Source organism: Drosophila subobscura, chromosome A (genome assembly GCF_008121235.1).
Source record: "Drosophila subobscura isolate 14011-0131.10 chromosome A, UCBerk_Dsub_1.0, whole genome shotgun sequence".
In the NCBI taxonomy this organism is placed as follows: domain Eukaryota; kingdom Metazoa; phylum Arthropoda; class Insecta; order Diptera; family Drosophilidae; genus Drosophila; species Drosophila subobscura.
In genome coordinates, this window is record NC_048530.1 from 5,254,146 (window position 1) to 5,266,850 (window position 12,705).

Sequence of the window (12,705 nt, forward strand, 5' to 3'; positions counted from 1 at the left end):
CAAATCATGTCGAAGGACGAGACAAGGATGGGCGGTATCCTTGAGGGGGGGTACACTTTGTAATTTATATAATTTCTACTGCAGCCCCTGCCCCTGCCCCTGCCCCTGCCCCACACACACACACACAACACCACTGGCACTGCCACACCATTGCCCCAATGACAGCTACGTTACAATGCAAATGGCAAACGTTGCTCTTCCACTCTCTCTCTCTCTCTCTCTCTCGCTCTCGCTCTAACTAGCTGTGTCCCTCTTCCACCAAAAAACCGCAATTGCGTGCAAATATTTTCAATGCAGAGGGGCTGTGGCTGTGGCTGTGGCTGCCGCAAAAGTTTTTGGCGGGCAAATGTCGACGAACAACAACCGATTCACATAATTTTAATGTCATAATAAAAATAATGAAGCAAAGCTGCAGGCACCGCGGAGAAGGGGCGCGGGGCCGGAACGGGGTGGAGCTGCATTAGTTGGGAAGTTTACTTTGGCCTGCAACTTTGGGGCCGCGGAAACTTCAAGGATTAGGGCAGGGGGCAGCGGGCACGTAAACGGGAGGGAGGGCACTGCCGACAGTGCTGGCATCCTCATGCGTTGTTGCATGATCAGGCGACACAAATCAATCATACGTAACGTGGTAGCAGCAGTACAAAAAAACAAAAAAGAAAGGATGAAAGCACAGGACATTCCGGCTATCGACTAATTTGCACCACAAATCGTGCCACAGAGACACACACCGCGTGGCAGGCAAAACTTTATGACATGTTCCGGACTGTACACACAACTCACTTCCTGCCTGCCCTGCCCTGCCCTGCCCTGCCCTGCTTTTGGCTGCTCCCCTCCTTTCGTGTCTATCCACGTTGTTGCGGTTCTCCTGCCTCACTTTCGTGTGCAACTAAATAAATTAAAATGCAAACAGAACGCAGTCTCTCCTGCCGCAGAGAGTTCCCTGCCAGACGGCAGAAGCAAAAAAAAACCAACATGAAGACCGGAAAACGCTAAGCAAACTTTCTGTAACCTCTTGGAGCTTATTTCTGGCTTAAAATGGTTTCATTTTCCCCCAAATGACTCACAATATGGACTCACAATCTATGGATACACATGGAACCCCAATCAGCGGCTGCTGCACATGTGGCAGGGAAACAAAAACCAGAGACTGGCAGTCGGAGTGAGAGACTCTGTCAGCGAACGCAGCTAAGTGGGTCACTCACAAAAGAAGGAAAAATATCACTCACCTTCAACAACTCGCGGAAGTAGGGACTGCAGGCGGAGAGGACAACGCGATGGGCCTTAATGCTGCGCCCCTCACAGGCGAGGGTGACATCCACAAAGGCCTCATCGTCCCGCAGGTTCTCGAATGCCGATGTGATGCTGCTCTGGTAATTGTTCCAACGCAGGCAGAAATGCTGTGTGTCGTCCATTTTGCTTTGATAGTCCTGTTGTTCAGTTGTGTCCGATTTGGGTGTGGGTGTGGGTGCTGGTGTTGGTGTTGGTGTCGGCGTTGGTGTTGGCGTGGCAATCGGTGTCAATGTGGGTGTCCGACTGGGGGTGGTGATGGATGTATGGATTGCTGCTAGTGTTGGTGTTGCCTGCCGAGCGTTGTGGTCGTTGTTGTGGTTGTTATTGTTGTTGTGATCGTCGTCAACCGACACAACGCTGGCCTTCTTCGAGGTCACCTTCTTGCGTATGTTGGCGGCTGTTACTATGCCCCCTTTGTAGAAAAGGTGGGGCGACTTTTGGCTCCCGAAAACTGCGGGCTATATCTTCTATCTCTGAAGTTCTCTTGTTTCTCACTTGTTTTGCTTGTTTGTATTCTCTGTGGATATTTGTTGTGTCCTTAATGTTTATTGTTTAACTGCAAAGAGAGAGAAAGTTTGATGTTAAAATCGTGTTCACAAAGGGAATACTAATAAGGTTTAATTGAATAATAGCCCACATCCCTTACGGCACATTTGGGCTTCAATTTGATGTTAAAATGTACCATAAGTGCACGGCACATTTGAGCAGAATACGCCGTATAATTATCATCGGAATACCATAATGAAAATTGCTCTGCAAATGCATCTATTCAAAGCCCCCTCCCTAGTCCCACTTTCTGCTGAATTTGCGTAAAGTTTCCGCATTTGTTTGCTGCTTTTTCTCCCCGTCTCTCTGACAGTCTCTTTCTGCTTCGCAAAATGTACCAAAAATTGTTAACAAATGCAGTTTAAAATGTCAACCACGGCGACGACGCATTCTCGTCGAGCAGTTTTCTATGTCACACCACGGTACAAAAAAACCAAAAAAAAAACAAAAAATAAACAGCACAAAAAACTATCTGCAAGACAATTAGCAGAGGGAGTTGTGCAGAGCAGGGGCATGTGTGCAGACAGCGCAAAAAATTTATAACGAGTGCAGAACCACCAAAAGAACAGAACAGAGAAAGAAATGAGACAACAACAAAAAAACAAGGTAAAAGTGAGTAAAAAGAGCAAACGCATCGCAAAAACGGGAGGTAGGCAACAGCAACAACAGCAGCAACAGAAAATGGTATAATTATAACAGAGACAAATACAAAATATATAACAAGCATAAGCATATAACACTTGTACTCCAGCAAGCGGAGAGTGGGAGGGCGAATGGAGAGAGAGAGAGAATGGTGGAATGAGGACAGCCAGGCACGCATCGCTGATCGCTGCAGGAAGAGAGACAAAGACAAAGAGAGAGAGCGAGAGCGAGAGCGAGGGAGAAAGACACCACGCAAAAGCAAACGTAAAAGCAAACCAAAAGGCAAATCGCAAATTTCATTTGAATACCGAAAACTTTTGCTAGAATTCATTCCTCCCCTCCCTCACCCCTCTGCCGAGGGTGCTGCCGGCGTGCTTATCGCTAACCGCACAACGCAGCTGAGCTTTTTGTTTTTGTTGCTTTTGCACGACATTGAAAGTGAAAACTATTAGATAAGTCCGTCCACTGTGTGAAGAGAGAGAGAGAGCGCGCGCGGCAGAGTGCGCTGCACTTTGTGGAGCTGTCCCAAACACACACACACACACGCACACAGAGAATAGCTCATGTTTATATAAAAATAGCACCACTGACGAACCTAAAGCAGAGGCAGAGACAGCGGCAGAGACAGCGGCAGCGCTGCGCAGCTTAGCTCTCAAGCCAACGGTTCTTTGTCTATGGGAACGCAAACGCAAACACATGGAAGACGATACCGTCATCCCGTCATCCCATCATCATATTCCCGACCGGCTCCACTGACTGTCTGGGGGGACTCTCACCTTTCTCTCCAACTGGTTAGCCATCAAATCAAACCGATTGTGTAGTTTCCCTTTCTTTGTGGGTGGGAAATTCCGTTAGAACTGCAAACATTTTTTGTGCGATTTTTGCAATCTTTGCAAATTTCTGGGCATTTCTGCTAGCGCATACGCAATTTTGTGTGAGATCGTTTTGTTGTTGTTTTTGTTGGTTTTCGTGTGTTTTTTCTTTTTTGTTGGTCACTCAAGAAAATGTACAAAAAAAAGTGTTTTGTTGAGAAAGGGGCACACACACACACACACACACGCGCGCGTTAATGGGGTGGGTGGGGGTTTGAGGGTTTTTTTTTATTTCGAATTGAAACTACAGTGGGACCAAAACCGTAGCGAACCGAGCGACCGACCGACCGAACGACCGAACGAACCGATGCAAAAAACAATAAACTAAAACTTAACTATTTTCACGATTTCATCGAGAGTTGTGTGTGTAACGAGGGGCAGGTGGAGGAGGGGCGCAAGCGCCCAGGGCTGGATTGTGGTGACCAGTATCTAGGATCTGATTGAGGATCATCCGGCGGGCGGAGAGAACAACGAGCGAGCGTAGCGTGGAGAGCGTTCTGCGTTTGGGGAGGTCTGCGGTAGACTGAAGGCACGCTGCTTCTGCCTGGCATGCCAGAGGACTGTGGGGCTGCTGCTTGCTGCTTGCTTGCTGCGTTTGGCGACTGCAAGCGTAGAAATTCGACTGAATTCGCGCTGAAGAAGAAGAGAGTGCCCGACTCTGCCACTGCCACCGCCTCTGTCTGGCCAGCAGCTAACGACAGAGGCGGCGACGTCGACGCTGACGGCGGCACCCGAAAAAGCGCATTAGGACACACACACACACACACGCGACGAACTATCCAACGAAATTTCGGCAAATAAATTCAGCTTGTGTCTGGAAGAGAGAGAGAGTGAAAGAGAGAGCCAGAGAGCGAACGCGCGCACGCTCTGTTGGCATTTGGACGTCGCAGGCTAGGCGCGCAGGCTGCCCAAAGGATTGCCCAAGCAGCCAGCCAGACAAGGATAGCAACAGGGACACACACTCGTGTGTGTGTGTGTGTGTGTATTTGCACCTGGATTCCAACTTGAACCTGGGCTGCGACGGGCGACCGATCGACTGTTAGAATGTACTAAGAATTCCCAGACGCAGCACACACACACGCACACAGAGAGAGTCGCACGCTGCCTGCAGCGACGCTGGCAGCTTTTTTTTTTGCCAAAAAAATCCAGCGTCAAATTTTGCTTCTCTCGCTCTCTCTCCTTCTCTTTTCTGCTCTCTGTGCCAGAGTTGGAGGCAGATTTTGTGCATAGAACAAAACCGAACGCGTCGCAGTCGCAGTCGCTGTTCCCGGTGTGTCTGTCTCTGGGCACTGTCTCTCTGCCAGCGTCGCTGCCAGTGGCTGACTAATAACTAATAATAATGGCACGGCACGGCAATGGCAACAGCATAGCAAAGTCAGTGGCAGGAGTTGGTTGGGAGGCAGAGACAGAAGCAGACGTAAAAGTATCTAAACCCTTTTGTCTCTCCGCTGGCGCCGCTGACACCTCCGATTGGTAGACATCCAACTGGACTCCAACGAAATGCCTCCAATTACATCCCCCAATCGAAGGTCTCGTCTCGCCTTGGGCTCGCATTACCCGCGACACATGGGAAGCACTCGCAATTCTATTCCCCCTGTCTGGTGGTCTGGCAGCGGCGCCGTGGGAAATGTTTACCAGGGCGCTGTGATGTGGGGGCATCGGATTGTATGCCTAATAGATCATTTCACCATTCCAGTGAAGCGGATAAGTGTATTATGGTACCTACATACATACATACATACATTATTTTATTCTGTTATATTTCTTTGCTGCATATAACAGATCTTCACACACGCACACACAGATGTGCCTGCATGTGTGTGGTGGTGTGGCCGTAGTGTTTACGAACTTTCAAGGCTAAATACTATGTTTCTGTTGTTGTTGTTTTTTTTGTTTTTTTTTTTTTTTTTCATTTGTAGCTGTATTATTATTAAATTTTGTTTGGCGCATTTCGCCGCGTGTTCTTTCTCTCTCTCTCTCTCTGCCGTTCTGCCTGTCGCTTTCGCATCCCACACTGCCAGCGTCTGCTGCGACGCCGCCAGCAGCCTTCAAAATAGTTCTAGAAAAAAGTTGATTTCGTTGCAGTCTTTTTTTTGGCTTTCGGGGGTCTCTCTCTCCCGCACACACAGACTATCGCACTTCTCTTTGTGTGTGTGTTGCGTTTGAATAAAAGCAATTATTTGGCTGACTGCGCTGTTGCTTATACAAAACAAAAAAAAAAAACAGGAACCAAAAAATGAGATTAGATAGAGAAGTAGTTTATTCAGTTGGAAACTAAGTTGTATAATGCCATTAAAAATAGACCAACACATGCTTATACTTATATCCGATCCGATCTGGCTTGAGTTCATTATGACATTCCCATTCGCCCCTCCCTCTCTACCACATCTCTTCATAGATCTAGCAAATTGAATAGCTTCTCGCACTTTTGGTTACCTTTCTCTCTGTCTCCTTCTAACTGTTTGTAGCAGTGCTGCCCGCTAGATACGCTTTTTTTCCGATACAAATTGTCTTTTCCTCTTTCTTTTGGCTATTTTTCGCACGAATTGCGGGTTTTATGCGTATGTTTGCAGCAGTGCTGCTCACATCTGGCTTCTTTCTTACAGCTAGCGAGAATTACCGCTTCTCCGATAGTTCAGTCGCAAAACATGGCTATGATCATGTGAATACCACAAATGGAACAGCAAGTGGCCAATAATAGCAAACCAACTATTTGGCAATGCATAAAATTTAACAAAATACTTCACTCATTATTTTTAGAGGTGTGCATTAGCTTTTTTTCCAGCTTTGGCTCTTAGTTTTTGCGCAGCACTACACTGGAACGTTCGCAAACTTGTTTGCCGCCCTCACCTCATCTTCTTTCGCGCTCTCCTCCCTTTCTGTATCATGTCTTTGAGCTCTCTCTCGTGCCACTCTTCTATTTCTACTCCTACTTCTCGCTGCTTTTCTTTCCTTCTTAGCTGCTGTCCGTTGGCCTGACCGTGTGTGCATGTGTGTGCGTTTGTTTGCTTTTTCTTTCTTTTTTGTTTGTCCGAAAACTTTTGCGGATTTCTTTTGACTTTGCTTTAGCTTTGGCATTCGTTGTTCCCTCCCCCCCACAGTCCCGTGTGTTTCTGTTTCTGTGTGCGATTTCTATTTTCAAGGTTAGGCGATATAGTTATGCACACACACTCACACTTACTTGCTGCCTCTGCCACTGCCACTGTCACCACTCATTTGTGGGTGTGTGAGCTGATTTTAGTTGGTGCTTTCAGGTCGAGTACCATTCCACCATTCCCTTGCCACCTACGACAGTTTACAAAACATTAAACAAGGTCAGTCCACATCAACATACACACATGGCCCCACACATGCCCCCCCATTGGCAACCACATCTACATACACTCATATGCACACACACGCACACGCTCGAGGCCCAGTGGGGCGACAGTTCCACTTGTTGCCGGCTAGACGCTCTGGCGCCCACATCGCACACATTTCCCACCCCACCATCACCCCCTTCCGAGGAGAGAAATGCCGGCCAAATGTAAAATCTAACGTCCAAAGCACACACAAAACCCCACACATACACACGTGACGAGTGGCAAAGGGAGAGAGATAGAGAGAGAGAGAGAGCGCGCAGGGCAGGCCACACAGCACAGCCAGCCAGCGAAAAGCCATCGAAAGCGAAAGTTCTGTGTAAAAACTAGTCAAAGAGGGAAGCAAGGGAGAGACGATGACGATGACGTCGCAAGGCACCGTTACAGCAGCCCAGAGTGGAAGTGCAGCACAGCACAGAACGCTGTGTGTGTGTCTGTGCGGCTGTGTGTGTCGGTGGGCTAGACAAATGCTAGACAGACGCAAGCAGAGACTGGGCAGAGAGCAGAGAGCTAGACATGGGGAGAGTGAGTGGAGGGAGGGAGGCCTCTCAATGAAAGTGCAGTGGAGACCAGGCACCACGTGGAACTCATCTGCGTCCAGCAGAACGGGGCATTACATGACATTTGCATAAGCTTATGTACAGTGCACACATACTTTTGCACGTTACTCTATGCGTGCGTTTGTGTTTATGTATGGTATGTGGGACATGACCAGCACAGAGGGAATTGGTTGAGGTAGGGGGTACGGTACGGGTCGGTTACCCTAGTTGCACCTGATTAATGCGTGCTAATTAGCCCATTAGGCTAATTGTAAGCAATGAACGGGGTCGCCACACCACAACTAACCTCTCTACCTCCCTTCCCAAACACCCGCCACTCCGAGCACCATCAAACTCAAAAGCAAACATAGAACATGCTCAGGCGAGACAGAGAGAGAGAGAGCGAGAGCGAGAGCGAGCTACTGAGATAGCAGACAGGCATATAAAAACAATTCAAAACAAAACCCAATTCTTCAACTCAACAACTGAGTCCAAGTTCAAGGTCTCTCGTTCATCGTCTGCTCTGCTCTGCCTCGCAGTCACCGTTTGCGTCGCTGCCACAGCTAGTTGCGCATAATAGAGACGATTGTCGTCTGGCAGCCACACATGTGCACGTATGTGAGTGTGTGAGAGAGTGAGAAAAGCACATTAGAAGGCAGCAGAGCAAACGCTTTTTTGCGAAAAGAGAGCGAGCGAGCGAGCCCAAAGCGTGAGAGCGAGAGCGAGGCAGAGGCAGAGGCGAGAGAGCGAAGCGTTGATGTGTGAGAGCGTTGCGGACGAACACCATCTCGGCCAGGCAGCAGCCGCCACTGCTGCCTGCCTTGTGGCTTGTCTATGGTTGCTGCAGGATGGTGGGGGAGAGAGGGATCCATTCGAAAAACTTAGACAGGGAAGGGGCTAGCAGGGGGACCGGGAGACAGCAGACAACACAAAAAAAGAACTGTCTGCGGATCTGTGTCCCTGTCCCCTGTCCGCTGTCCTTACCCCCTTCTATGAAAGAAGGCCTTGGCTTTTTGTGTATGTGTGCATCTGTCTGCCGCCGCCGCCTGCCTGGCTGAGCTTCCTCCTGTGCCTACAACAGATCCAATTCCCTCCTCCCCCTACCGACAGACAGCAAACAACTTTTGTCTACGCTTCAACTTCTTTTTGCGACTTCCACTCCCCACTCCCCTCTACTATAACCAGCCGAGTCTGGTCTGTCTTTGTTGCTTTAACGCTGACAAAGTTGATTTCTATTGTTAGTGCGCTGCGACTGCGCCGTCAGCTTTGGCTCTCCGTCCCTCACCCTCTCCCGCTTCCTTCCTTCCCTCACTCGCGCTCTCTCTTGCCGTCTTGCTTCCTTCTCTGTTCCGCTGTTGCTGTAGTTGTTTTGCATTTTTCGCTAATTTGACCTTCACCTTAACCTAGTCATCATGTGTCGGACATTCGGTCGTTTACCCCGCAGCAAATTTCAACAAATCGCGAACCAAAGTCGAAAAAGCTCACTGTACGCGATGTGTTTGTGTGTGTGAGTGCGAGTGCGAGTGCGAGGGAGTATGGGAAAGAGCAAGAGCAGGCGCGAGAGCAGAGCATCTCCTAATAATGCTAGACAAGCAACGAGAATCCTTTAAACCAGCCTCCTCCCACTTCTTGGGCATGAGTTGGGGACAAAGTTTTGAGCATGATCATGCACACTGCACTCAGTAGATGTTTCGCTCTAAAGCTCTCCGCTCTCACTCAACTAGTTTCGTGAGTAGTTTTTGTGCGTGGTTTCTATTTGAGCGTTTTCTCTATTCGTGGGACTCTCCTCTCTCCTATTCGTGAATCTAGCGCTCTCGAGCGCTCTGGAAAACTAGCAATGTAAGTTTTCGAGCTGCGTCGCCGTCGCTCGGCAAAATAGTTTCGCTGCTAGATCGCGGCAGTGCCGCATTTTCCGTTTAGTTTTGAGAGTGACGCGTTAGGCTTTGGATCCCGTCTGCGGACATGGTCGTCCCATGTGCCCCATGGACTCCTCCGCGATGGAGGAGGTTATTTAAGGTTTTTGTTTTGTGCCAGTGAGTGTGCCAGTTTTAGCGCCTTTGGCGTACCCCCAACACCCGAAGAGGAAGGGGAAGTGAGTGATTTGTGTTTTTTCGTGTGTGCGCGGGCTGTCGTCATCGCCCGCCTCGCCGCTGCTGCAGCCGTCGCTCGGGGCTTTGAACTGTGGCTGGCGCGTTCAACGGCTTCTCCGTCCGGGCCGTCGGGAAGCGTGTAACTCCGAAACGAACCGTGCCCGTTCGTTCCATTATCGGTCGAGCGAGCTAGCCGCCTGATAACTGTTCCTTCCCCTGGTCACCCGCTGCCAATCAGTCAATTGTCGTCCCTTTCCTTTGCCCCTCTACCTCTAATGAACATTGAACTGCAAGTTGCGAAAACGAACGAAAATAACAAACAAACGACGCCGTCGCTGTCGCTGACTGTTCTAGCGGGACTCCTCGTCGCGACACCGCGCGCCCGCCCGCGACCATTCGTTGGGATGGGGTGCATTCACCTCGCGCCAAAAACTCTCTGCTCTGGCTGCGGATGCGGCTGAGGGTGCCGCTGTTGCTCCCACGCCTCTCTATCGATGTCTCCTATCTGCCAGAGATCACTGTAAGTAAGTAGTCTTCTTTTTTTTTTGCTTTTGTGTTGTTAGCTGGTGGGGGAGGGAGGTGGTGAATGGGTGGGTAGCTACTGCGCCATTTCTGCTGCGTCGCGTCTCGGGTTCTGTTTTTCTGTTTTCTGTTCCGAAATTGGAAATTTGCATTCCATTGGCCAGCGCCTGGGAACGGGTTGGGTTGGCCGTCGTCGACGTTGGCAAAATGAGCAAACGGCTACGTAAGAGCATAACGGTATCGAATAGTACGGAATAGGCAGCCACGCCTGTCCGACAGTCACATGGGTGGGGGGCAAAGAAGTGCGCTTCTAAGTTGCCAGCGCAGCAGTTTACTTTTTTTTTGTGTTGGTTTGTCGACTGGAAATGGGGATTCGGAAAAATTGAAATGCGAAATGCACTCAAAAAGTTCAAGCAAATGCGAAAAAATGTAAAAGGAAACAGCGGAAAAAAAATAATAAAACGGCAAATTACTGACGGAGAACAAAAGCCTACGGAAGGGAGGTGGTCGAGAGGGAGAGAAGGCGGCAGCAGGAGGTGCAGAGTGACCGAAAACGATGTGAAAGAGAGAGAGAGTGAGAGAGAGAGACGAAGCTAAAATCGCTGGGCTGCAGTCGAAAGTCAGCTGCGCAGCCAACGCAATGAATGTGCTCTCCCGGCCTTACTCGCTCGCTCTCTCTTTCTCTCTCTTGCTGTTGCTGCTGCCTGTGGATGTGTGTGTATGCGTACAATTGAATTCGCATTACATGGAACTTGGAACTTTGTTTGCTTTGCCTTTGCCTTTCCAACGCTCTCATTCTCTTTGCAAATTCCCCCATACCACCCGTTTTGGGTGTTGTCATACATATTGATATGGCGGCGACTGTAGAGATGCATTTACATGTGTATTTGCGCGTGTGTGTGCCAGCTCATTAATTTTATAGACCATTTTTCGCAATATGGCACACATCACACACACACACAAGCACACATTTGTATATGCAGGCGATCAATTGACACACATATGTAGGCGCATATCGTACATAAAGAAGGAAAACGGGCAGTCTGCCCCACTTCACCGCTATCCCACAACCGATACCCCCTTGAGCTTTGTTACTGCTCTGCTGATTATTCGATCGCACACGCACAGACCCACAACACACACATACACGGGCATACAACAATGTATTAGCATTTCTCATCAAAAAGCTGTTCTGCTGCTGCTGCTGCCGCTGCCGCTGTCGCTGCGTTGCTCGCTCTACTCGCTGCCGCTGCTGCTGCTGCTGCTGCTGCTGCTTGGTCGCTGCTGCGAGGTTAAGAAACTTTTTGGGTTTAATAACATTGCACAAGGTTATTAGATAAAAAATGTGCTCAGCAAATTGTGTGAGTGAGATGGAGAGAGCTTTTCGATCGACGATGCCGCCTCCGCTGTTGCTGCTGCTGGTGCCCAGCATGTGCAATATCCGATATGTACATATGTACATACACATGTACGTATATCTGTGCATTAATACACACATACAAATGTAGGAGATTCCAGATATATCATGGAGCAAGGGGGATCGGGGCTGTTGCTGCTGCTGGGGCTTATTTTTAGGCATACAAACACGCACACACGCACATGTACAAGAAGTATCTGCATGTGTGTACATGTGTATGTATGGCCAGGCAGTACTTTTTCGGGACTGCCTGCAAATGCCGTTGATCTTTTGGTGTTTTTTATTTATTTTTTTTTTAATGTCAATGCATCGTGCGCGGGTGGAAGGCGAGGGAGAGTAGACACTGGAATGGCATAGCATGGAATGGGGTTCAATGCGCATCATGGACGCACAAGCGCACACATGGATAGGAGGGGGTCTCTGCGAGGGTTACGTTACTGTGACACAGTCACGGCCACTGTCACTGTCACATTTACCGTTAATACTCGTCTCGTATTACCCGCCGCAAAACGAAGCTCTCTAAGCCTTAGCCAACAATTTTTTTATATAACACACAACCCTCGCCTCGCCCGGTCCGACGAACGGCCCCGATGTAAGCTGAGACCCCGAGACAAGACGACAGATCGAAGAAAAAGAGTGCACAAGTGCAAGAAAAAAAAATGTCAACGAAAGTGCTGGTGGTGTGGTGGTGAAAGGAACCGGGGGGAGCTACGCAGACACCCTCACCCATTCCACAATTCCCAATCCAGCAAGAACAACAACAACGATTCCACATGACACTCATGACCAACTGACTGACTGAGCCAGCAGCAGGCCTGGAAGCAGCGTGCAAGAGGAGAAGGTTGAGGAGAAAGAGGAACAGCCAGGGAGCCAGGGAAGGGAACGTGCACGGAACGGATTGGAACGGGACAGAAGTGCATGGTCGGTCCTCTGTTGTCTGCTGCAGAAAATAGAAACATCGCGAACAAACTGTGGAGCTTCAAAAGGGGCAAGGAAGGAGTAGGGAATGCAAACGAGAGAAGTAAAGAGAAGCAGAGAATCGGAGGAGGAGCAGTGTGGAGAGGTGCCTGAGGAGTCTCTACTCTACTATCTTGTCGCTGTCTAGTCTTCTCTCCCTATTCTGTTGTCTTTGTGCCCTGCTTATGCCTCTTCTGCCTTTGTCCCTACTTCTCCTATTTGCTGCCTTTGTCCCTCATCCTCCTCCACCGGCGACCATGCCATTTGTTTGTCTATCTCCAGGGTTTGGCCTTGGAGTAACCGTTTCCGAGAACTTGACTCTCGATTGGAGCCAGCCAGCCTATTCCTCGCAGTCCCTCTGCTCTGCTCCATTCCACTGTTCCCCCTGCTGCTGCTGCTGCTGCTGCGGCTGCTCCCATGATCCCATACTCATGATCAGTTCTGTGCCTACTTTGTCGATAGCGATAACTA

At 49.3% G+C, this 12,705-nt stretch overlaps 1 protein-coding gene across 5 annotated transcripts in view; it reads right to left on the minus strand.

The window, feature by feature from the left end:
* Window positions 1-12,705, minus strand: part of LOC117901954 (broad-complex core protein) — a 46,631-nt gene that overhangs the window by 29,817 nt on the left and 4,109 nt on the right. For all 5 annotated transcript variants that reach the window (XM_034812950.1, XM_034812971.1, XM_034812935.1 and 2 more), the window contains exon 2: window positions 1,227-1,846. In XM_034812950.1, coding sequence (XP_034668841.1) covers window positions 1,227-1,412 — 186 coding nt within the window. In that variant the 5' untranslated portion in view covers window positions 1,413-1,846. The remainder of the gene's footprint in view (window positions 1-1,226; window positions 1,847-12,705) is intronic.